At 49.2% G+C, this 27,068-nt stretch overlaps 1 protein-coding gene across 5 annotated transcripts in view; it reads left to right on the top strand.

Moving 5' to 3' along the window:
• The window catches only part of impdh1b (IMP (inosine 5'-monophosphate) dehydrogenase 1b), a 62,308-nt gene that overhangs the window by 7,932 nt on the left and 27,308 nt on the right, over positions 1 to 27,068 (top strand). Inside the window, exons 1-3 of one of the 5 annotated variants that reach the window (XM_056278015.1) lie at positions 16,218 to 16,458; positions 17,845 to 17,943; positions 18,232 to 18,309. In XM_056278015.1, coding sequence (XP_056133990.1) covers positions 17,846 to 17,943; positions 18,232 to 18,309 — 176 coding nt within the window. In that variant the 5' untranslated portion in view covers positions 16,218 to 16,458; position 17,845. Of the gene's footprint in view, positions 1 to 16,217; positions 16,459 to 17,105; positions 17,226 to 17,844; positions 17,944 to 18,231; positions 18,310 to 24,191; positions 24,218 to 27,068 lie in introns of those variants that run through there. The other 4 variants (XM_056278014.1, XM_056278016.1, XM_056278017.1 and 1 more) reach the window with 4 other exon arrangements.

Consider the following 27,068-nt stretch of genomic DNA (forward strand, 5'->3'; position numbering starts at 1 on the left):
GACAACAAAAGGGCCGCATTATTTGGTTCTCACGTGCTCAACAGAATGCGACAGAATTTGGCCACACTTGATCATGAACAGCCATAAATGGTGACTGAGAAAATTAGTAATGGTGCACTAATAGGTGGCCTGTTACTCATTTATCAGTCAGTATTTACAGATACTCATCATGGAGCGTTACCGGGAACAAACAGGGGGACGACAATGAAATGACCCAAAGGGGCTTTGACCGGCAGCACCTATTGGCTTGTTGGACAAAAACCTCAAATTTGCCCTGCTCTTGACTCGGACCATCTCAATAAATGTCAGTCATGCGGCGAGCACACTGACGCCGCCTGCTTTACTAAACCTGAACCACATGACAGGAACAAGTGGTCCAGTGAGGACAGACCACATCCAGCGCAATTAATTTTCCATACTGGAAAATATTTTTACACTCTCTCTCTCTCTCAACTGCAAAAAAAAAAAAAAAAAAATGAATCGGGGAGTCTTCCTTCAAAATTTAATTAGCCAGCAATTGAAAGAAAAACGTAACGGTCCTCCCAAAGTGATCACTAGAATAAAGGTTTTTACAGCTCAGTGGTACTAAAAAGGAAATGTAATATGTCTTGAAGCGGTCGATGGGGAAAAAATGAAGCGGATGTCATTTCTCTCAATGAATATGAGGTAACGTTGATGGAAACCCTAATGCTTGTAATGTAATGTGTACTAAACAAAAAGGTGTTTTATCAAACCGGTCTGATGTGACCTTGATTAGAAAGGTAATTGTGGATGCGGATCATCTGATGGATGATGCCCTACACACACACACGCGCGCGCACAGAGGACTCTTTTGTTGGGAATGGTTACCCTTAGGTTGACTCCCATGACTCACGTTTGTCTCAGTCAGTCTCTATCAGCGTCCCTGCCGTGCACATGAGATTCATTAACATTATAGTAAATGAGTGAGGGGAGGCACCGTGTGCTGCGCGTGCACGTGCGCGTGCGCGTGAAACTAAATTACCGGCCATTCAAACGAAAAGCGTCTCGGGAGCTCATGGACATTCGCTACCAAACTGGTTAACATTACAAAGAGTGCAGCTAAACTGTACCACATCAGTAACGAGCTTTCCAAGATTACAAGAGCCAGCAGTTATTATTATGTTATTACGGCTATTAACTAATTATAACTAGCCAATAGGTGTTTATGATGATATAATTAGCCGTCGGTGTCTTTATAGAGAGGAAAGAAAATGTTCTTACAGTCTCTAGATAAGTCAGTTCATTTCATGAATGGAGTCATGAACACACACACACACAGTGCCTATAGGTCTTCATATGGCGGGGAGTTCGTGACGTGGCACCGCGGTGTGACAGTCCCTCTTGGTTGATAACATACCAGGATAGGATCAGAAAACATCCTTGACATTAAGAGCCACTTGTCTTGTCTTGATGCGTGCTCAATAGTCCAGGTAACAAAACGGAAGACGGTTGAACGGGTTCGTCTGGATACGCCATTTATTGACAGATACGTTCCATCACTCATCTAAGTGACATCTTCAGTCGGAAGTGACTGCAGGTATCCCCACCCTTATTAACAACACAGTGGCAAAACCACCGAAACCACGGTTTAACACGCAAATGGACACGCATATGAAACTGGTCGCTGGTTTCGGTCGTTATGCCACTGTATTGTTTATAAGGGTGGGGATACCTGCAGTCACTTCAGAGTGAAGATGGGTGACGAAACGTAAACGTATCTGGCAATAAACGTATCCAGATGAACTGATTCAACCTTCTTTGAGCCCCTTGTCCAGCCCGGGTTACTCCTTTATGGATGGCGCTGTGCGGAGGAGGGAATGCCATGGGGTTGCATTTACCCAGCAAACAAAAAACGTCCCCAGCACGTCCCCTAAAGGTCCTCTCCGAACGTCCGGTAAATGTCATTGTGTAGGGTTTTCATTACGTCACGGGGACGTTATTGCGAGACGTTAAAAAGAACGTCCCACAACATACTCGTGACGTCTCGGGGACGTCTAGAAGACTTTCCCCTAACGTCCCTGTAATGTCCTCCCGCAATAACGTCCCCGGGACGTCACGGAGACGTGTAGAGGACTTTCCCCTAACGTCCCTGTAATGTCCTCCCGCAATAACGTCCCCGGGACGTCACGGAGACGTCTAGAGGACTTTCCCCTAACGTCCCTGTAATATCCTCCCGCAATAACGTCCCCGGGACGTCACGGAGACGTGTAGAGGACTTTTCCCTAACGTCCCTGTAATGTCCTCCCGCAATAACGTCCCCAGGACGTCACGGAGACGTCTAGAGGACTTTCCGCTAACGTCCCTGTAATGTCCTCTCGCAATAACGTCCCCATGACGTCACGGAGACGTGTAGAGGACTTTCCCCTAACGTCCCTGTAATATCCTCCCGCAATAACGTCCCCACGACGTAATGAACACCCTACACAATGACATTTACCGGACATTCGGAGAGGACCTTTAAGGGACGTGCCGGGGACGTTTTTTGTTTGCTGAGTAGTTGCTGGAAGCGGAGTTACAACCTCAAATGACAGGCTAAGCGTGTCCCCGCTGTGCACGTGAGATTCATTAACATTATAATAAATGAGTGAGAGGAGCAACCGTGTGCTGCACATGCGAGGGTGTGTGAATTACCAGCCATTCAAACAAAAAGCGTCTCAGGAGCTCATGGATATTCGGCAGAAGGCAGTTAAGGATGCGAGATCAGCGTACTTCTCTGAAATAATATCAAGAAATAACCAAAACCTGGTAAGTCTGGGTAGTGTAGCGATCTATTCCATTGCCTACCAAGACCAGCATCACTGGTTCGAATCCCCGTGTTGCCTCCGGCTTGGTTGGGCGTCCCTACAGACAATTGGCTGTGTCTGCAGGTGGAAAGCCAGATGTGGGTATCTGTCCTAGTCGCTGCACTAGCGCCTCCTCTGGTCGGTCAGGGCGCCTGTTCAGGGGGGAGGGGGAACTGGGGGGAATAGCGTGATCCTCGCACACGCTACGTCCCCCTGGCGAAACTTCTCACTATCGGATGAAAAGAAGCTGCTTGCGGCTCCACATGTATCAGGGGAGGCATGTGGTAGTTAGTCTGCAGCCCTCCCCGCAGATGGGGTGGAGCAGCGACCGGGACGGCTCGGAACAGTATTGGCCGGATACAATTGGGGCGAAAAAGGGGGGAACATCCAAAAAAAGAAATAACCACAATCCTAAAGTTCTCTTTAGGGCGTTGCTTCTGTTATTAATGGTCCCTCCCAGGTCGTCCAGGTCAGAAGACTCCCAGGTCATCCTCTGTGTGGAAAATGTATGTTCTCCCCATGTCTGCAGTGGGTTTTCTTTGGGTGCTCCGGTTTCCTCCACCATCAAAAAGATATGCATGTTAGGGTTAATACTCCTCTCTGTGCCCTTGACTGAGGCATGGCAAGACGAACTGAAGTTGGTCCCGAGGCGCTGCACGGCGACTATCCGCTGCTCCTAGCTACACAACTAGGATGGGTTAAATGCAGAGCGTAATTTCCCTACGGGGATCATTTAAGTATATCAAAATCAAAATTTAAAAAAGAAAACCCACTTCTCTTTTAACCTGATGTTTAGTTGTCTGAAAAATTTCTCACTCATTTTGCAAATAAGTTGGAGAATATCAGGTCCTAAATCCAGCCAGGCTCTTGTTCCCCATGTTAATTCTGCCTCTTTTTCCCAGTTTCAACCAATTACAATTTCAGTGTTAGAGAGTACAGTCTCCAATATTAACTCCTCCACTGGCATCTTAGACTTCATTCCCACTAAGCTGCTCAAGGAGGTATTTTCAACTATCAGCCTTGTTATTCTGTGAGTTCTTATTAATTCTCTGGCCTCTAGTTCTTTTCCAGACAGTTTTAAGCATGTCATTGTTCACCCATTCCTGAAGAAACCTAATTTAGATCCCCTGTGCTTAAGTAACTACAGACCGATCTCGAAATTGTCTTTTCTATCTACGGTTCTAGAGAGAGTAATTTCATCTCAATTGCTTTCTTTTACACTAAGTATAACACTAAGTGTTTTTGACAGTTTCCTGTCTGGTTTTAGAACACTTCATAGTACCGATACAGCTCCAGTTAAGGTTACTAATGAGCTACTGCTGACTGCAGAGTGCAGACAGAGGTGACTAATCGATTTTAGTTCTTTTACACTTAAATGCAGCCTTTGACTCAGTCAATCACAACATCCTCTTACATTGCCTAGAGACTTGGGTTGGCATCGAGGGCTCAGCTTTTAGCTTATTACGCTCTTACCCAGAACAACAGAACTTTGTTGTTCTGGGTAACTACTTCCTCGATGGTTCAGTTGCATTGTGGTGTCCCTCAAGGCTCAGTTCTTGGTCCCCCTCTCTATTCTATATGCATGCTGTCTCTTGGCCAGGTCATTCAAAATGATGATGTGCTTTACCATTTTTATGCTGACGACCCTCAGTTATACACGCTACTAAAACCCACAGATCCTAGCACCCTAGCAAATCTCACAACTTGCCTCCCCGACATTAATTCCTGATGTCGAAAAAAAATTCTCAAATTTAATGTCTGTCTCCCCGCCTGCCGCCCAGTGACTGCTGGGATAGGCTCCAGCATCCCGCGACCCGACTTCGGGTAAGCGACTTGGATAATGGATGGACTGATGGATGGAAGTTTGAGGACATTCTGTTTGTTCCCGAAAACTCCATCAGCCCTTCTGTTACTAATTTTGGTGGTCTGTCAGGTAGTCTTAAGCATGCTGCTAGGAATCTTAGGGTAATAGTTGATACCAACCTCGGTTTTGATGATCAAAACAAACATATTGTTCAGTTATGCTTTCTCCAGCTCAAAGTTGTACATGCTTTTATCTGTTCTCGGCTTGACTATTGTAATGCACTTTATTCTGGTATCAGCAGGGGCTCCCTCCACCGTCTGCAGTTAGTACAAAACGCCACTGCTCGGCTCATTACCGGGACAAAGAGGCACGACCATATCACTCCTGTGCTTGCCTCCCTACACTGGCTCCGTTACTTTTCGAATTGGTTTAAACATTTTATTGCTCATATTTAACGCTTTAAATGCTCTTGCTCCTACATACATTTATGATTTATTGACCTGGTGTATGCCCCCTCCACCATTAAGTTCTGCTGATGGAGCCCTGCTAGTTATTCCCAGGTCTCGGTTTATTACAAAGGGTGATCGGGCTTTTGCTTTTAGAGCCCCCACGCTATGCAACTCGCTTCCTGTCTCGTCTTAAAACTTTTATTTTTATGAAAGCTTTTTTTTACCTATTTATACTGTTTTTATTTTTACTCTTACTTATTTGTTCTTACGCTTATTTTTGCCTTGTCTGGTTTTATTTCTTTGTAAAGACTTTGTAACCTTTTTTTTAGAAAAGTGCTATATACATAAAGTTATATTATTATTATTATTATTATTCTCAACCAAATCTTTCACATTAAAAAGACTGCAACTTAGCGGTTCCACATCAGCAACGAGATTTCCAGGAATACGAGAGCCAACAGTTATTATATTACCACCCCTATTGACTAATTAACCTTCTGTGTTTATTGAGATGACAAAATGTTCTTACAGTCTCTAGATTAGTCAGTTCACTTCATGAACGCAGTCACATGAACGCGCGCGCGTGTCTATCGGTGTGCGTACTGGTGGGGAGTTAGTGACGTGGCCCCGCGGCGTGACAGCCCGTGTTGTTCGGTAACATACCAGGGTGGGTTCAGAAACCGTCCGGGACATCACGAGCCACTTGTCTCCTTTGTGGATGGCGCTGGGTGGGGGAGGGAATGCCATGCGTGGGGGCTGAGTATAGTTGCCGGAAGCGGGGTTACAACCTCAAATGACAGGCTAAGAGGATTCCCCCGTCTTAACGTCTGAGCAACTGCCGCAAACCACCCAGTCGGCCGGAGGTGAGCCCACGTGACCCGTTCGATAGCGGCGATGCGAGCGGTGACGATAATCATCACGAGAAATGCGACGGCGATGAAGCCCAACATCTGCACACTCCGCCGAATGTTGCACAAGCGAAACTGAGGTCACTTTAAAACGAAAGATCAAGCAGCCAAAGTGCAACGCAGGTTAAAAAAAAAAAGAAGATAAGAACTTGTGAAAGTAAACAATGAGTCAAAGTTCCCAAATAAACACGAGTACGAAAAGTTGGGTGTTATCATATCATATCAAAGACTCTTTAAGATTAAGTCACATTTCATTTACACAGCACATTTCTTCCACGTCCCCCCCCCCCCGGGGGGGCTGTGGACTGTCCCGCGGATGAGCTTTATGAACGCGTGAAAGCGCTTTGAGATGAAACCCCCCCTAAACTGGGCGGGAGGCGGTGCGCAGTCTTTTTACGATTGGAGTCATACGTCCGTTGCCGGTTCTACTTCCGGCCTGAAGCTTTGCTGCGGCGTTTCGTGGCGTCTGCGACTGTCCCGACAGTAGTGTTCGTCCGCGGGCCGTGGAAAAATGAATGACAACAGTCCGGGAGAGCAGTGTGACAACAAGCACGTGTTTGAGCGTCTCACAGCCCCTCTCTGGGAGACAAGCGGGGTTTGTGTGTTTTTTGTTGTTGTTTGTTTTATCGTCTCAGCAATGTTCAGACGCCGAGGGACACTCGGGGTCGATGGCAGGCGGGGGATTAATTGTCCAGTCAGCTGCTGATGGTAAAAGTGAGGATTGGCTGTCGGAGATCAGCCTGAAATAGCTTTTCCTTTGTGAAACTTCACGAGGACTCTGCGTTTTGGTGTGTGCGTGCGCACGTGTATGAGTATGTGCATGTACGTGCGCGCGTGCGCTCGTGTGTTTGTTGGGGTGCAAAGGGAATCCCTCCCAGGAGCCAAATGACACTCACATTTCTCCCAAAAAAAAAAAAAGAAAAAAAAGCAACCAGACCACTCATCAATCTGTCAACACACACACACACACACACACACACACACACACACACCCGCACACATGCTTGTAGAAAAATAAAATAAACTCCACGCCAGATGCTAGTCAGCAGTTCTGGACTGCTCCGTGTTTTGGTCAGAATGAGCATATTGGGGCATTCAGAATAAGATGTCAAGTCAAATAGCCCAGCATCACAAATCACACATCTGTCTCAAGGGGCTTCACAGCAACACAACACCCTGTCCTCAGACCCTCAGCATCCCTTCAAAGATATGACAAAAACAACACTGTTTGTCGCGCAAACGATTATTTCGTCACCAGTTCACGCGCTATGCGGAGGCTGGAAACAGCCAAGAGAGCATGGCAATACGTCCAGACACCTGCCCCCCCCCCCGGTGGGGGCATTACCAAACTGAAGACCAAGGTGACGCCAAAACCCACACCGACCTCGTCTGCTCTCAGAGTTTAGATGGAGGCCTACACCTTTCTGCCAAACTATGGCATGGTGACGTGTCAAGCCGCTGACCACGCGTTGCTGGGATTAATGGATGGTCGCAGATCATCAAGTCCCACGCGGATCTGATTTGACGACAAATTCCGGCGGATGCGTCATGATGAATCCTCGGCGAATGGAATGGAGACGACCGAAGCGATGACGTCATGTTGCACCGAGCCGAGGTCGCTCTGCCGCTGTTTGCCAGGATGGCTGCAGGAGCTGGCCACACAATCACTTGTGGTCGTCCGTTGAAAAAAACAAATACAGATGCTTTTTACAGGAATGGGGGGGTGGGGGTGGGGGCTGATTTAGGCCTCAGGACACACTCGCCACAATACGATGCTTTTACTTTCTGAATGGGTCCTGCAGGAAGTGCTGTGTTGCACTTGTTTCTGTTTCAAAATGACTCCGATCCCTCACAGTATCGACGAACAGGTTCCTCCACCGCAGGCAACACCCCAAAATGACAGCACACGCACGCCTTTCTGGAAGATCTGGTCACGCGCACGCGCACGGGGAGTGACAGGCTAGGAGAGCTGAAAAGGCCTCAATCGGGACAGACAGAAGTCGCTTAAATTGCACCATACACAATAAACCCACAATTTGGTGAATTATCTTCTAAACGCGCCACGTTTGGATCTTTTTCGGTCTATAACCGAATCCTCCTCAAAGGCCATGGTTTTCTCCTTCCGATGAGGGGGTTTCAAGATGTCGCTTGTTTTGTGTAGCCCACAAACGGACGGACAAAAGTCACGCTCCCACTGCGCTTTTCCAGATCCTGTGCTTTATATACGGCGAGCGGCCATGTGCTGCTCTCCCCTGCAGCTGTCCCCCGCACTCGTCTTCCTAATTCGCAAATCCTCTTTGTGCAAGTGACGAGCTGCCACTGATAGAAAGCAGGATTAAGCGCCATACTCAGAGAGAGAGAGGGGGGGGGGGGAGAGAGGGAGAGATGTGCATGGACAAACTACTCACTCCAACTCCCAGAGAAGCCCCCTACCCCACCCCCACCCCCACCCTTGGGCGCTGACCCCCTTACACCACATCCATGGGTCTACAGATTTTAATACCCCCCCCCTCACGTTTTTTCCGATGGAGCTTCCCTCTCTCTCCACCCATTTAAACCACGGTGCGCTTCCGCGGCCGGGAGCCTCTCCCTAAATAAAGACCGGCAAGACGTCAGAGGGGCGAGCGCTTTCCGCGACGCGCCGCTGCCGGTGTTGCTGCCTCCCGAGCGGCGCGCTGCTCAGCGGGACCGCGCCTGGTGAGCCCAGCTGAGGGTCAGGGGGTAGGGTTAGACTGCTATCGATTCGCGCCACGGCAGCATTTTTCGACAGGGCAGCATGAATTGTCATCCCACAGCAACACCCTCTCAGCGGGGGGAAATCTCCTAGGTGACGCCCCCTACTGACACGCCTAGAGGAGGCTGTAGTGGTTTGTTTTGGGTTTTTTTCTTTTCTCTCCCTAAGGCAGGTGCGCCCTATGCACGGACAGATGGGAGTATCCTAACGCACAAAACGCCCCCTTCTCCCTGCCTTTGCCTCTCTGTCGGAGCACCTGTGCGGCTGTATATCTGGTCTGCAAGCCGGCAAGCAGACCAGCCTGCAAAACAAACCCGATTCAGATAAGACTCTGGGTTTTTGCTCGCAACAAGTCTCCGGCGAGTTTCCCTGTTGTGGCAAGCTGCATTCCCTGGCTCGGCTGCTTTGACTTGACCCAGGACACTTCAATCCAAGGGTGAGAAGACTGGCTCTTTTTTTTCTGTCCCCCCCACCCCCACCCAAATCCAACGTTCACCTGTCGTGAATCGTCTGAGGCGTCACTTGGGGGCTTCGTTTCCGAAGGGACTCGTCTGATTGGGAGCGAGTCTTCAGAAGAAGGAGGGAAAAAAAGCCACCGACTCGGGAGACTGAGCGCGCAGACGGGAGATGGAGGGATTCGGGTATGACCACTTTGGGGCTACCGGAGAGAGGGAGGAGAGCCATCAGGTGGACTATCGGAGGATCGTGGGCGACACCGAGCCTTCAAGTGTCAGCCCGTCGCCCCGGGAGGGGGAACATCCCGCTTGGCTGAGTCCGCACGGGCACGGGCACGAGACTGCAGCCCAGCGTTACAGCGCCACGCGCATTCAGGCTGGCCTTGGGCCGGGGAGGTGAGCTGCTAGCAGAGGAAAACAAACCTGCAACTACTATACTAGACTTACTGGGGAGGGGGTGCAACTACTACACTACTACACTAGACTTACTGGGGGGGAGGGGGCTGCAACAATTACACTACTACACGAGACTTACTGGGGGGGGGGGCTGCAACAATTACACTACTACACGAGACTTACTGGGGGGGGGCTGCAACTACTACACTACTATACTAGACTTACTGGGGAGGGGGTGCAACTACTACACTACTACACTAGACTTACTGGGGGGGAGGGGGCTGCAACAATTACACTACTACACGAGACTTACTGGGGGGGGAGGGGCTGCAACAACTACACTACTACACGAGACTTACTGGGGGGGGGCTGCAACAATTACACTACTACACTAGACTTACTGGGGGGGTGCAACTACTACACTAGACTTACTGGGGGGGAGGGGGCTGCAACAATTACACTACTACACTAAACGTACTGGGGGGGCTGCAACAACTGCACTACTACACTAGACTTACTGGGGGGAGGGGGCTGCAACAACTACACTACTACACTAGACTTACTGGGGGCAGGGGGCTGCAACAACTACACTACTACACTAGACTTACTGGGGGGAGGGGGCTGCAACTACTACACTACTACACTAGACTTACTGGGGGGAGGGGCTGCAACTACTACACTACTACACTAGACTTACTGGGGGGGGGCTGTGCAGTTTGGTGATGTGGCATAAAAAAAACCCAACCACCATCTCAACCATAAAACATATTCTGACACAAAGTGTATTTAAAGTCTATGAGATATCTCTGGGAAAATGAAATCATGTCTCGGGTCTTCCGGTTCGTGTTTTAATTAGACACTTTACTCCAGTATGTTTGTCATGGCTCTGTACTCACTACACCTTCACTGTGTTCCGAATTCACGTTATTACATTTTTCACTCACCCACGTGTCCGCAGAGCATCATATACCCTCACCTCCTGCACTTTAAAACATGCTTTGTGGCAAGGTGAAGCCATGTATAGCAGACTTCTTTCTACGTGTCAACGGTCGTCGACTGAAATATCTCACTCACCGGAAGTGGAAGGAAAACGGGGATGGCGCCCCCTGCATCCTCCCTCATACGGACTCGTGGTTAGACTAACTCAACCAGGGATGAGAACAACGAGCGGTATCAAGAGGTACTGGCCTGGACGCACGCCAGATACCGGTTTTAACCGGTCCACAGTAACGCGATGGAGGCACTCCGAGATAAAATCACGCGGTCCCGGATTAAACGATCAACCATGCTGCAAACAGAATAACCACAACGTCACAGCTGCGTACTGTTAGCAAACAGAGGGTCACCCAAATGACCCCCGACCCCGTTAGCGACGAATGCCAAACGAGCAGCCACACGTGGCGATCCGGGTTTGGCCATCGGTTCACACGACGGGCATGCCAACGTGTATTTGGGCCCACTGACAGATGCCCCTGAGGGCAAACCTGCTGGTTTTGTTGAACTGGATTTGCGATTGGCGAGTTTTCCCAAAGGCCCCGTGGCAACTACTGCGGTGTCCTGGTGTAATGCTGAAACAAGAGACGGCTTTCTCATAGGTTACCGCCCCCGCGTCCCGCCCCCCGCCCCCACACACCATGTCTCCCTAAACTTATGGGTACCCCTCACTGACTCCACTCATTCCCTAGCCCTTAACCCTAACCTTAACCATCATAACTACATGCCTAACCTTAACCCTTACCCTAACCTTAACCTAATCCTAATTCTAACCTGAACCCTAAAACCCAAGTCCTGGCCCTAAAATAGACCCCTTTCCTTATGGGGACCCGTGAAATGTCCCCACAAAGTAGGTGGTTTCAGGTTTTTCTGTCCTAATGGGGACATTTTATGGGTCCCGATAGGATAGAAATTGCACACACACGCACGCACACACGCACGCACACACGCACGCACATAAACACACCCAGCCCCACCTCCGCATGCACAAACACATTTGGTAATGCACTATCAAGGCAGAGGGTGCCACGCTCCAGGGAGGGCAAGGCTCCATTCAACTGCCCAAAATAGCTCCTGTGTGCTGAAGAACCACTGACCCGTATTCGCGATGACCCACATTTAGTCCGATGTGAATGGACCTGGAGCCGAGCAGGCAAGAGATTCCCCCCGAGTCACCTTGGCAATGCAGGCTGGGAAATCCTTTCTTACGTTTGACGAAGAGGAAGAGGAGACTGTGACGTACACAGGAGATAGATAAGTTTTGTTGGATTCTTGCCATAATGAGAAACCAGTGCCGGTTTGGGGTACTTTAAATGTTCTTGCTGATGACGTAAGATATCAAACTCGAGGGCGTCCGGGTAGCGTAGCGGTCTATTCCGTTGCCTACCAACACGGGGATCAGCAGTTCGAGTCCCCGTGTTACCTCCGGCTTGGTCGGCCGTCCCTACAGACCCAACTGGCCGTGTCTGCGGGTGGGAAGCCGGATGTGGGTGTGTGTCCTGGTCGCTGCACTAGCGCCTCCTCTGGTCGGTCGGGGCGCCCGTTCGGGGGCGAGGGGAAACTGGGGCGGAATAGCGTGATCCTCCCACGCGCTACGTCCCCCTGGCGGAACTCCTCACTGTCAGGTGAAAAGAAGCGGCTGGCGACTCCACATGTATCGGAGGAGGCATGTGGTAGTCTGCAGCCCTCCCTGGATCGGCAGAGGGGGCGGGGGGGGGAGCAGCGACCGGGGCGGCTCGGAAGAGTGGGGTAATTGGCAGGATACAACTGGGGAGAAAAGGGGGGGGGAGTAAAAAGGTATCAAACTCGCAAGATGGCATAGAAGTGCTACAAGTTAATTCAGCTCCAAATGGGGGACGCTGGGGGACGCTTCAGCCCCGCGACTTTTCCTGTCTCTCAGCATGCACCGTGCACGTGTGTCACCTAGACAACACATGCACCGCGTCTCGGAGACGGAGCGGCACGTGCGCAAGCAGATGTGCAGACGGCCTCTGTCGTGAGGTTCGTCAGCACGCCGACGCCTCTCAGAGGAGTCGCTGCGAAGTGACTCGGCCGTGGCGGGCCCGACATGGCTGCACAACAACACGTTGCGTCCCGAAGCCTCGGGGAGAGGTCTTGGAAGGTGTTAGGAAGCTAAACAAAGTGGATCACACTCCAGCGCTGACTCCATAATCCCGAAATAGGGCCGTAATCCCGCAGCCTTGGACACAGTTGAATGCACCCTCTCCTCGGCGAGACTGCCTTTTGGAAGCGTTCTTGCGAACCCTGTGAAACGTCACGGTCGTTGGCCGACACGCGCGCCGCATTTCCGGGCCAGATTACCGGCGGCTGTCATTGTGCAAACACTAACATGGTTGGAACGCAGAGTCGTACCAGAGGAAAGCTAAACAAGTATGGCGGCGGGCTCAGGTGAACATGTCTCTCGGTGGTTTACAGTCACAAATTTGCAGCATATTGTTGCGCCCTACACCCCAAATTTGGTCCGAAACCCGAAACTGATATTTCCTGCTCGCTGCACAGAAGAGCACCTGTCATGAACTAAATCCTTAATCCCCCCCCCCACCCCCATTCAAACGACGTTGGCATGCAAATACACTTCTGGAGATATTCTTGGATAGTCTAATCTGTTCCGTTTTCCTTGAACTTTCTCCGCCTGCAACTGAAATTTGACCTTGAGAGGCTGGTTTCTTCAAATGCGTTTTAAGAGTTTTCTCTTTTAACCTGTACATATTTTCTCATAACTCAGCTGCAGAATGGGTGTTGAACAGCGATGGGATGACAGTCACGTATGTGGCGGAATAGTCACTCTGGATGTCAGCCAGCGGCTCTAACCAGCCGCTTGTGTTGCTGACAGCTTGATGACAAGGGCAGCATTCTGTCAGGGCGTGTGTGCAAGTGTGCAAGTGTGTGTGTGTGTGTGTGTGTGTGTGTGGGTGTGTCTCCTTGTGGTTGGAGTTGTTTCACCGTGTAAACATGTGTGTTGGCTTGTTTGTGTTCTATGAAAATGCCATATACCTACGTGTACACTGATGAGCCAAAACATTATGACCACTGACAGGTGAACCGAATAACGTTGCTCATCTCCAAACAGGGGGACGTGAGAAGGTCTGGGTAGATTAGATGGTAAGGGAACGATCAGTTCTCTGGTCCACGTGCTGGGTGCAGGAGAAATGGGCAGGAATAAAGACCTGAGAGACTTTGACAAGGGCCAAACTGTGATGGCCAGACGACTGGGTCAGAGCACCTCTGAAACAGCAAGGCTTGTGGGGTGCCTCCTGGTCAGCAGCGGTGAGCACCTACTGACGGTGGTCCGAGGAGGGACAAACCACAGACTGGCGACAGGGTGTTGGGCGCTCAAGGCTCATCGATGTGCGAGGGCAACGAAGGCCATCCCGTCTGGTCCGAACCAACAGAAGGTCTACTGGGGCACAAGTCACAGAAAATGTTAGTGATGGTTACGGGAGGAAGGTGTCACAACACTCAGTCCATCACACCCTGCGGTGTAGCTACGGACTGGTCAGAGTGCCCATGATGACCCAGGTCCATCATCGAAAGCATCTACAATGGGTACGTGAGCGTCGGAACTGGGCCTTGGAGCAGTGGAAGAAGGTGGCCTTGTCTGATGAGTCCTGTTTCTTTTAGATCTCATGGATGCCCATGTATGTGTGTGCCGTTTACCTGGGGAAGCGATGGTACCAGGATGCATTGTGGGAAGACGACAAGCCGATGGAGGGAGTGTGATGCTCTGGGCAACGCTCTGTTGGGAAAACCCTGGGTCCGGCCATTCACGTGGATGTCAACTTGCCATGTGCTACCTACCTAATCATCGTTGCAGAGCAGGTGCACCCCTACATGGCAACGGTACTCCCCGGTGGCAGTGGCCTCTTTCAGCAGGATAATGCGCCCTGCCTCACTGCAAAATTTGGCCAGGAATGGTTTGAGGAACATGACGGAAGTGTTCAGGATGTTGCCCTGCCCTCCAAATTCTCCACATGTCAATCCAGTTGAACGTCTGTGGGGTGTGCTGGACCGACAAGTCCGATGCACGGCGGCTCCACCTCGCAACGTACAGGACTTGAAGGACGTGCTGCTAATGATTTGGTGCCAGATATACCACAGGACGCCGTCAGAGGTCTTGCAGAGTCCATGCCCATGCGGGTCAGCGCTGTTTTGGCGGCACACAGAGGACAAACAGCATATTGGGCAGGTGGTCGTAATGTTTTGGCTCATCATTGTATGTACTGAGTGTAAGAGCCCTTTGAACTCTTCGGTGCTTTCTGTTAATATCAAATCAGTTTCTCTTGAAAAGGAGACAGAGGGGGGGAACTTTCTACCTTTAAGACATTTTGATTCATCACATGCATCCATATCATGTTCAGTGACCTGACGCAACCCTCTGCTAATCAGCAGCTTGTGCCATCCACTTGTAGATCTGCGATACTGTCCCCCATTACACATTTATCACTACGCACAAGATGATAACAGAGTTCACGTCAGTGTAAATTGGCTTCCGCAGAGTAAAATGTTACGCTGTGTATAAATTCGGTTAGCGCAGAGGTCTTTCACTGCGGAGACGGTGATGTCGTTATGGGCTGAGGTCTCTGCTTCACTACATGTGACCGCTGCACATCTTAATCTCAGACCGTGTCTTGCGTGAAAACCTGGGGAGGTAGCTTGGCTCACTTTTCAAGTCACGTAATATGATTACAAAATCATGTGACGGAACTCAGAGAGTGCCTTTCAGTTTCAGGATGATGCCCCTGTGCAGTTTCAGTATCAAGCTGGGCTTTCTGTGTCCACAGGAATGTTTGTTTCGTTGATTCTCACTTGATTTTGACTTTCGGGGCCTTCTTTGGGGGGGGTGCACATGTATGTGCGATGGTCATTTCCTTTTGCTCATGCATCGTCCGCCTCCCACTGCAGTATCCTCCGCTCCCGTTGCACTTGTGGATGCGCCACATTGTTGTATATCATTTGAGTTTCTTGCCTATATAATTTCGCCTACTTTGGCAGGAATTTCCTCCTCTCTGCCACAGCGGCTCTGAAGAAAACACCCCAACTCCCGCCTTTGTCCATATCCGTGTATCCATTTCTACCATGTCCCACTAAATGTGCCATAGGTAAGCTTGTATTTTACTGTACTGCAGGCTACGGTGGCAACACGTGTCCTGTTGAAGGGTAATAATGACTTTAGCTTCCTCTTGAAGGGTAATAATGACTTTATCTGTCTGTTTGTCATGCTGCCGGGGCTTCTGAATTTCCCTTTGGGGATTAATTGTGTCGTCTCACGTCGTCTTTAAAGCCCTGCCAAAACACATTTGCGTATCAGATAACGGAGATCGGACGGGTGCGATCGCGGTGAAACCGCTGCAGCTGCTCTCTCCGGCCACCGGAAATAGATGTGACGGATTCCTGCAGACAGCTGATGGTTAGCACAGCGCGGCGGAGGCTTAGTCTTTTTCGTTGATGTCACATCCTCTTGTTTTAAGCGCCGAGGGAAGGAGAGGGTTAAACACGCTCGCTCTCTCTCTCGCGCTCTCTCTCTCTCGCTCTCTTGCTCGCTCTGTGTGTGTGGAAGTGGGGGGGGGGGGCGGCGTTGTGACGCCGACGTCAGTACATAACAGACCGACACACATTACACACTACAGCCAGCGACAGGCAATCACATCCTTCTCAGTTTACCACCGAGCATCACCACCTTTTTTTTTTTTTTTTTGGAGCAACTCGCAACCGGGTTTTTTTGTGTGTTTTCTATCTGGGTTTTTGTTTTTCCACTGTAAAAAAAAAAAAGAAAGAAAAGCGATAAATTGCGTCCCACATCTTCAGATTCACTCCTGCTGGTCCTCCATACGCACAACTGGAAAGTTCCTCGTCTCGGTAACGTGGTCAGCGTGTGCATCGGCTCCAAGAAAGAGGTAGCTAGCCTTGTTAAAAGGAAGGAGAGAGACCCGGTTCGGAAGTCGACCCCTTGGCTGCTGGCGTACCGCTGACATAGACGGCGTAAAGCGGCGCGTTTGAAAGGAAATCCGCTTTGAGGAAAAAGTCACCCTACGTTTTTTATTTTTTACCCCCCCCTCCTCCTCCTCCCCCCCTGAGCTCGCTTCGCTGTGAGCCATCTAGCTGGCTATGCTAAGCTAACTAGCACATGTCTGCCTTGGCCGGGACGCCGCTCGCGGGTCCGGGGTCGCTGACGAAAGATCAATATGGACGTGTCGCGCGCTGGTCCTTCGGTTTAACCCCCACTCCCCCCGGCTTTGCTGCAGCCGGTGTTCGCGTGTCCAACTTCGCCCGGCTGGCTGACACGAGGGCGTCTAGACAGGCACACTCGTGCCCGGCTATCGCCTCGCTCGCTGCTGGGTTATGAAGCGGACCCGTCCGGACCGCTTGTCGGCGTAGTCGTGTAACGCCTCCGGTGGCCTGCCAGGCAGCGCATCGATGAGCCGCCTGCCTGCCGCCGGGGTAGTTCCCCTCAGCGGGGCAGCCGGCGGTTTTTGTCCGCGCTGCGCCGCGTCACGTTCGGCGCGCCACGGCTCGGCGGGTCCCGGTGGTGGAGGGCTCTGATGCGCCATATGCAACGTGTGTCGATATGAGTAAAATGTGACGGGAGTCGCCGCCGCCGGAGACCTGCATGTATTTATTTTCCCGCGGCATAGACGGGGATGGCGTGGTCCGTCCTGAAATGGTGTGTTTTGTCTCTCTGTGTGTGTGTGTGTGTGTGTGTGTGTGTGTGTGTGTGTGTGTGTGTGTGTGTGTGTGCATTGTGCACAGCCAGCCACTGTTGACACAATGTAGGTCACCGGGCTAGTGGAAGAAGAACCGGCGCTGTCCCTTTTCTATGTGATGCCATTTTTTATATACGTGGGCGTTTCGTAAGGTTGATATCTCTAAAGGATCGCCCCCCCCCACCACCACTTCCCTTTTTAGTTGATAATCCTGAACGTCTTCAACACACAAACGTGATGTTAGTAGGTCAGCCGTTTGTTCCGCGGACAGCCGTGGCAGGTGCTCGTCTTCACGATTCGTGCCCGTCTCCCCATGACTTGCATTTCATTTCTGCAGAGATGCGCGCTTGTTTTGATGCAAAATGCGTTTCAGTGCATCTTCGGGCGAAGGTTTTTGCAGCCTGCTGTAAGGGGGGTGGGGGTGATGCTGTCGTTGCTATGGTTCTTGTCTGCAAACAGGCTCTTGAGTTCCCTGCCGAGCATCATATGAGCGGTTTCAGCTGCGTCTTATGTGCAGCCCAGGGCTGTTTATTTATTTATCCGTCCGTTGTTAACTTCCTCCTTCTTGTGCTTCGACAGCATGGCAGATTACTTGATCAGCGGCGGCACGGGCTACGTTCCTGAGGATGGACTCTCGGCCCAGCAGCTCTTCTCGATCGGGGACGGCCTCACCTACAAGTAAGTTCACCTGGATCAGATGACGTCATTGTTTTTCTGGCTTTTTCATTCAGACAAGTCATGTTTGTGTAAACTGCATTTCCCAGATCTGTCTCAGCGCAATGTACATTTGAAATGAAAAGATAAAAGTCTTGAGTAGTCAAAACATGTCAAGTAAGCCCCTCAGCATGTCAAAACCTCGCCCGCGTGCAAGGGCGGGGGGGGGGGGGGGATGCTACTGTAGGTGTGCAGCAGCAGCAGCAGCGTGCGCCGGCGCTATGTAACGGCCAACACGTTTTGAACCAGCAGATCAGACCAACCGTGCGTTGTCTCCGATGGTCAAACGGCTGACGAGCTATGCTCTAAAGGAGATGGGTTGACTTACAAGTGAGTAGAACGGTCGTCCTCTTTAACAGCTTTAACTGTAAGAAACGCTTTACTGTAAGAATTCCTCCGTTTCTCCGAACGATGAGTTCACACAGGGGAAGCAAATGATTGTCCTGCCAAAGCTCCTTGGATTTATTATTTGTTTTTTCTCTTGAACCAAAAGACCAAATTTTCTTAGCCATGCCAAAATCTAACCTGACCAAAAAAAAAAAAAGGTGTTGTGAAATGTTTAATTGAGGGCTCAAGTCAGGGCATGCTTAAGTGCTAATTTTAATCTTGGTCATACGGATGATATTTGCTTCCAGTACCACAAGCTTGCATCATGAACAGCAAATAACCATTATAGTGCATGAGCTGTTGTGTAAACCCCCTGAGCATTGATAGAGATACATTTAGCACTAATTTCCCCCAGCTCACCCCACTAACCACCTCCTCACACGTTTTCATTCATTTCATCAGATTATTTTCCTTGTTCGTAACTCCTAAACACGTTCTCATTTTTCCTCACTTATGTGAAACTTCTAAAGGAGGTGTCGTGCATCTCGGTCATGGATGCATTTGGTCATCTCTCCTTTGAGAAATGATGTCGTTTACCTTTATCTCTTTTTTTTGTCCTTTTGGTTTTGTTGTCCTTTTTGTTTTGACCTAGCCAGTGGTTTACTTGTTGGTGTACAGCTGTCCACATTCACTATTGCTTATAAACAGTTTTTTTTCCTGTTCTCTGGAAGACTGTTTACACATGTCTTTTTGCTCTAACATAAATACCATTGCCAACATCTCATCAATTCTTATGTGTCCAATGGGTCATGTTTGCTCTTTTTTTTAATAAAAAGACAACTGCCTAATATTGGTTGCACACTTGAAAATGGTATTCCCCCATCAGCTAGCACCTTTGCAGCAATGCCTTCAGGATTTCATTTCACTTTCACTGACGCTTGATTCCAGTTTGAGTTTTCGCAGTTTGTTCTGGCTGCCTCAGTGTGTTTGGATGGGAAGATTTTGCAGTTGAAGCGCTTCTAAATCCTCACTTCAGTCAAACAATCCATCCATTGATGAATGTCAGTACTAGACTTACTTCACAGAAGTTAATTAAATTGAAAATTTGTAGTGTGTGTGTCTTAATTAGGAATTTACTCTGTAATGAAGTGCATCATGGCTGAAGGAAAGGCTGTGCACATGACTGGCCTAAAGTTCTGTCACGTGAGCTGATAAGGGATGGATAGCTATTTGTCCTCCATCTCAACCCTCATGGCTATAAATTCATGTCAGAGTGGAGATTTTTCTACTTATCATGTTAAAGGATTATTCTGCTTTCATAAAGGGTGGATCTTTTGTAGGTTTTGCCATCATGCAAATGATAATGTGTAATGTTTTCATTTTACTCACCGACTTCATTGTAGAGATTTTGGATACAGGGCCACCAGTTGGACTCTGCTTTACAACAGCATCTTAGGAGGCAACTGAACACAAGTGTCAAGACAGGTTTCAGAAAGTCAGAGTTTAACCCAGTTATCTAAAACACATACTTGAAAGTGAACACAAAAGTGCAAGTTAAAAGTTGTTATCCAAAATGTCCAATATTAACAATTGTCCATCACATTGCTTAGCTACTCCCTGATTCAACCTGCAGAAATGACCAGCCTATAGGTACCGTATTTCCCAGACTACAAGTCTCCCCGGAGTATAAGTTGCACTCAGCAAAAAAAAAAGCTTTGTTGTGAGGAAAAAAAACACGGATAAGTTGCTTCGGTGTATAAGTCGCATTTATATGGCGATACCATAAAACTTGAATGAGTAGAACAGACATTCCCGTTCAAATCAACATAGCAGGATGGTCAGAGTGATGGCCACTTTTATTTGAACCGCTGCCATTGGAAAGAACTATGACCGTTGTAGCGGGCTAACTTTCGTTTAAACCAACTTGCGGCAAGTAGCGGACTCTTTTTTTTTTGTTAAGTTGCGAACTCTGAAATGAGGTTTTGCAGTAACGACCAAATGAGCAGCGGAGTAATTCAAACATTTACAGCCCCATTGGCATGTGTTGGCACCATTTTCTTGTGTACTACTCGTATGACCACGGCAAACAGTTCAGTGTCCAATGGTTTCATTAAAGGACTATGTCACATGCATGAAAGACATCCAGAAACGTATCTACTACATCACTGGTGAGACCAAAGACCAGGTGGCTAACTCTGCCTTTGTGGCGTGCCTTCGCAAAGCTGGCCTGGAGGTCATTTACACGACTGAGTCCATTGATGAGCACTGTGTCCAGCAACTAAAGGAATTTGAGGGCAAAAACCTGGTTTCAGTGACCAAGGAGGGCTTGGAGCTACCTGACGATGAGGATGAGAATAAGAGGCAGGAGGAAAAGAAATCTCGGTTTGAGAGCCTGTGCAAGATCATGAAGGACATCCTGGAGAAGAAGGTGGAAAAGGTCACAGTCTCCAACCGCCTGGTCTCCTCTCCTTGCTGCACTGTTACCAGCACCTATGGCTGGACTGCCAATATGGAGAGGATAATGAAGGCCCAAGCCCTGAGGGGCAACTCTACTATGGGATACATGACTGCTAAAAAGCACCTGGAGATTAACCCTGGCAGAGGGCAGAGACCCTGAGGCAGAAGGCAGAGGCTGACAAGAATGATAAATCTGTGAAGGACCTGGTTATTCTTCTGTTTGAGACTGCTCTGCTGTCCTCAGGGTTCAGCTTGGGCGACCCCCAGACCCACTCCAACTACATCTGCAGGATGATCAAGTTGGGACTTGGTATTGATGAAGATGAAGATGACCTGACCTCAGATGAGCCCTCGTCTGCCCCAGCCGAGGACATGTCCCCTCTGGAAGGGGACGATGACACATCCAGAATGGGGGAAGTTGACTAGGCTGACCCTTGAAATCTGCTTGCCAGTGTTTGGCAATAGTGTTACACAATGGCGAGTTTGACGTTGTTCATGAATCAGGAATGCCCCACCCTCTTTGACCCCTCACTTACCTTTTCCTAGTACTGACTATGCAGTTCAGATTCACTTCTTTGGTAACTGTTTTTTTGTATTTCGAGTTGTTTTCAATACATTTTTGTATTCATTGACATACCAACATCCCTTGTGCATTCTGACTTACTGTAAATATCACAAAATTATACTGTTATTTGAATACAGCGGGACCCTGAAATAAAGTTTACGCTGTTAAAAACAAAACAAAAACAGTTCAATGTCCCGAGTCATTCCTCGATCCCTTACTGTAACCCGATTTGCTCAACGCATGCGCGAAAACGCGTCTACTTCCTGTCGGCAGAGTAGTGCATTTGCCTTATAAGGCAAAAGAATCCACGACTTCAAGGCGGAGAAGACGTTTTCCAACAACGTTGTGAAATGATGGCGGTGACAGGAAGTAAACGCGTTTTCGCGCATGCGTCGAACAAATCGGCTTTCCGCAACGGGTCGGGCAATGACGGTCCGTTCTACTCATTCAATTTCTGTGGGCGTCACAGTATTTTCAATTGCGTCACAAGCGTAAACAGTGCCATCTAGTGGCCGTAGTTGAAATGCAGCGTATTCCTCCCGACAAAATTATACTGTATAAATTACTTCGGAATATAAGTCGCAGGACCAGCCAGACGAGAAAAAAAAACGATTTGTAGCCCAGGAAATACGGTAGTAGTAACCATCCATAAACTACCCGAGCAACACAATAGAGGTCATGGATAATGGGAAATTACGTACACAGTCTAACGCACTTTTTGTTTTGAAATGAGAGCTGCAAGGCTATTGTTCAGTTGACCTGCGAAAAGCTGTTGTAAAGCTGTGTTTTGCGGTATTCGGATGGCCAAAAATCTCCCAAATGAAACCGACGGGGACAATGATATCATAACATGTGCACAATGGCAAAAGCTATGAAAACCAGACCAGGGTCGTAACTTAAGTGTCCTTTGTTGAAGCATGTTTCACGTCATCTGGATGCAATACATCAAGTCTGGATTAACATGCCAAGCTTCGGGGCACTTAAAAGGTTTATCCTGATCTGCAAAATACTGTGTGTCCAATGGGGAAATTTATTTAAACCGGTCTCCACTTTTTAGTTTATTCTCACTGCATCACAAAACCTCCTTAGCTGGGGTAACATAGGAAACAGAAGTAGTAATACTGACTAGGGCTGTCAATGAATAGTCCACATTTGAACATATAACCGAATTGTTACAACAAAAAAAACCCCAGACATTTGAGTGTGAAAATTAATATTTGTTTTGGGGGGGGGGGCAGCACTACTGCAGCTGTCTGCCTCGTGAATACTCACAAGGTTCTTGGCTGCTGCACTGAATACGCTGCATGACGGACAGGAGTCACACAATGTCACTTTGATTGGCTGAAAATGAAATTTAGGTCAAGCTGACACGAGCGAATAATTCAACAACAACTGTGTGGTAAAGATGGCAGGGAGCTCACAACCCAACTCGGCTGCAGAGAGTGATTTTCTTTCCAAACAATCTTAAAAAGCCCCTTTTGGAAATACTTCGGGTTTTTGGTCAGAAAATGGAAAAATTGTGGCCTCTCGAGATAAAAAGTCATACCCAAGCCTACAGTTAGTTTACCATTCCACCACTAGTAACCTGAGGGCACATCTCGAAAATATGCACCCAAATGAGCTTGGCCTGATGTCTGGAACTCCACCCCAAACAGCCATGTCTCAACTCTTATTTGACACGCCCGCCACAAGCTCGCTATCTGCTGCACGATAAGAGGCTTGCACGAAGAAACTTGGTTCATATGCAAGGACATGAGGCCATCAGTATAGCTGATGGGCTCCCAGATAGCATCCGGATGTGGGCCACTTCAGGCAATGATGCAGCATTGACGCAGCACTGACAGCCTTCTTCTGGTGCTGACAAAATGGATGTGAGCCTGAAGTGGCCCACATGTATAATACCAAATATGCCAAATCAATTGTGGGCCTTTTTTGGCAAAGATGCGGTGCTCTCGACAACATGTGATCTGGATGTGACCCTGAAGTGGCCCGTGTGGTAAATGGTGAATATGGCCCAAATATCACAAAACAAATGTGGGCCACCTTTGGCAAATATGTGGCACATGCAGAATTGCCGTGGCTTGGTTCTGGCCCAGATCTTTCAAACAGGAACGGACCGCCCAGGTGCCATCATTCCACACGGGGACGGGTCCAGGCCACAGCAATTTTGCTATCTGGGCTGGGCTTTAGAGAGTTCTGTCAGGAATTGGAACCCAGGTACCATATCACTCGCTGTGGAACAATCACCAATAGAACCGTAGAAATCTACAATCTACTCATTTAAACCAGTATGAGTATTGCCTCATCTGTATAAAAACTAGGCTATCGAATAACGCATCAGTTACGAATCATTCATCTCGTTGTCGTTGTGATGTTTAGGTATGTACATCTTTTACGACGTGTTTACGTAAACATAAATATACCTATACAAGTAGTTATGTCTCTCGTTGTATTTGTTTGCCCTCTTATGGACCTAATGTGCAAAAAGTGTATTTGAATGGGTTCGAACCTGTGTTGTTTTTTTAAGAAGGAATAACCTTGAGGTCATTTTTGGCCAGTTTTGACAGCCCTAATACTGACCATGTAAACAATATAGGCTTGGCAGAAAAAGCGAGTTCATGGTCTAAAAGTAATTTTCTTTTGTGCCCTTGAGCTTGTCTTGAGTTGAAGCTACATCAGAGGCTGAGCCACAAAAACAGAATGGTCGTCACCCCCTTCGAATACAACATGCGGTGATGGAATAAGGACGTCCCTGTTGGTAAAACCTCACAGAGCACACCGAGCTGGTGAATTAATAACGAAGGATCTCTGTAATCAGGTGTTTAATAGTGTCCCTCGCAGCCATTCAACCACACCTAAATTGGTAAAACGAGGGTATGTTAACTGAACGTGAGTGTTGTCCTCCGCTGGTATGTTCGATATCTTGATGTATTTTATTTATTTTTCTCCAAGCTATCCAAATATTCGCAGCCACCTCAAAGAAACGCCGCACCCTGAACAGATAAATTCTGCAGCTGAGTGCCATGAAGGGCGACCTCAAACACCCACAAGCATGCCTTGTCAAACGACGATGATGAAATCCTCACTTAGACCGTATGCTAGTTTCACACCGAAGTCCTGGGGCCCAGTTTATGAAACTGTGAGGAGGATTCACATCGAATTGTTGCGTACAGATGAAACACAAAGTGCTTACACACAAAAACATTCTGATTTTTTTTTTCTGGGGGGGGGGGGTTCCCCCTTTTTCTTTCCAATTGTATCTGGCCAATTACCCCACTCTTGCTAGCCGTCCCGGTCGCTGCTCCACCCCCTCTGCCGATCCGGGGAGGGCTGCAGACTACCACATGTCTCCTCCCATACACGTGGAGTCGCCAGCCGCTTCTTTTCACCTGACAGTGAGGACGAAAACACATCCAAACTACAAGAACTACTGTTTTTAGAGTCGGTGCAGGGTCCAGCGGGGTCGGTGGTGCAGGAGCTGGGTGAGCCCAGCCTCGGCGTCTCCGCTGCACCTCGTGCGTCTCAACAACTCCAGCGGCCGTGTCCTCACAGATGCAGTCCTACAGATGCAAAGAGACACCATCGACTCAATTAACGAGGTTGCCAAGCAGTTAAAACAAACGACTTGTTTTATGTGACATAAGCGCTATGCGGAGAGAGCTACTTAATAAGTACGTTGATAAATACTGTCATTTTTCCATACCCCGGTGTTTTTACAAGCAACGCGTGGCGTGCCCACGCTGGCGCATGGCAGCGGTGTTTGGGTCGGCCTGGGGCGAGGGGTTGGGTTCGGGGCCAACGCAGCCAACAGCGTCAGGGCGTAAAGACACATTCTTTAGCCGCGCCACATTATGTAGCACAGCACACGCCCTCACAATTTTGAAACCTTTTCAAGCTTGTATACAAACTTTCCACCTGTGGGACGTCTGGGTCGCGTTGCAGTCTATTCCGTTGCCTACCAACACAGGGATCGCCGGTTCGAGTCCCCGTGTTACCTCCGTCTTTGTCGGGCGTCCCTACAGACACAACTGGCCGTGTCTATGGGTGGGAAACGGGATGTGGGTATGTGTCCTGGTCGCTGCACTAGCACCTCCTCTGGTCGGTTGGGGCGCCTGTTCAGGATAGCGTGATCCTCCCACACGCTACGTCCCCCTGGCGAAACTCCTCACTGTCAGGTGAAAAGAAGCGGCTGGCGACTCCACATGTATCGGAGGAGGCATGTGGTAGTCTGCAGCCCTCCCGGGATCGGCAGAGGGGGTGGAGCAGCAACCGGGACGGCTCGGAAGAGTGGGACAATTGGCCGGATACAACTGGGGAGGAAAGGGGAAAATGCCCCCCCCCCCCCCCAAAGTTTTCCACCTGTGGAATCACGGCAACCCCATCCGGCTTTCAGAAGCTCAATGGTGCGCTCCACGACAGCGCGGGCCTGACAATTGGGCAAATTCTAGTTTCTCTCCTCTGCGCTCTGGGTGTTGGAGAAGGAGGCGAGCAGCCACAGCTCGAGGGGATATCCCACATATCCGCTGTCGCTTGCAAGATTAGTCAGTTGGTTAGGCACTGCAGTAGAGAGAAATTGGCATTGATTTGGAATTTATAAATTAATCATCCGTACCTACTAGAAGCCAGCCATCACGCACAACTCCGGCCTCAAGTCTGCGCCCAACACGGCTGTTCTCCATATGAACGAGTCATGGGTTGAACCAGGCCCCTAAGCCACCACTTTAGCAACTACCATGTCCGCATCACACATGATTTGGACATTCATTGAATGAAAATGCTTTCGGTTAATGAAAGCAAATTCATTCTCACTCGGTGCCCATATAGTAGTGCGGTCAATGGCACCGATTACATTTGGGGAAACCGGACATTGCTGCTCATTGCGCTTTTTTATTTGCTTGTTCACCCACCGTGTCAGGAAACGTTATGTAGAGATACGTCAAACCTGTAGACCTCCTAACATGTCCGGCATAACACGGCCAAAGGTTGGCTGAGCGATCCCTGACCTGTCTGCCGATTACCTTTTGAAAAGTGTCGGTTGCCAGAACTCTGAGGGTTGTCAGCACTTGGAAGTGGGAATGGCCCGGCTCGGTTCCTGCAGGTGCTCCTCTGTAAAGCTGGGCCCAGTATAGCACAGAGAGCCAAGAGAACAAACCTGCTCATAGGCCGCTCAATATCATTGGCCAGTAAGTATTGCTGGTCTCTGCAAATTCGCTCTCGCCGAGGTCCTCCGTTCGCCAAGTCTTCCAACAGTGTCGAAGCAACCATTGTGCGTCATTACACGTCATAATTATATGCCTGTTTATACCCGACCACTCGATTGTATCGGAAAAGCTACCCAATTGCGCAACACATTAGGGTGTGGAAACTACCCTGATTGTGACTGGCAATGAAAGGGCCATTATCTCAGCGACAGTTCTGCCCATTTGATAACGGTATGAAACTAGGCACTTGTATCTGCCCGACGGAGGCACCGGAAACTGCCTCAGTTTAAACGTAATTTGTCCTACTGCTCACCTTACTATCTGAGAATAGATTTCACAGCGTGCAAGTGTTGTTTAATAATCACAGACCCAAGGGAGTCCGGGTAGCGTAGCGGTCTGTTCCGTTGCCTACCACCACGGGGATCGCCGGTTCGAATCCCTGTGTTACCTCCGGCTTGGTCGGCCGTCCCTACAGACACAACTGGCCGTGGCCGCGGGTGGGAAGCCGGATGTGGGTGTGTGTCCTGGTCGCTGCACTA

This window comes from Lampris incognitus, chromosome 3, assembly GCF_029633865.1.
Source record: "Lampris incognitus isolate fLamInc1 chromosome 3, fLamInc1.hap2, whole genome shotgun sequence".
Taxonomy (NCBI): domain Eukaryota; kingdom Metazoa; phylum Chordata; class Actinopteri; order Lampriformes; family Lampridae; genus Lampris; species Lampris incognitus.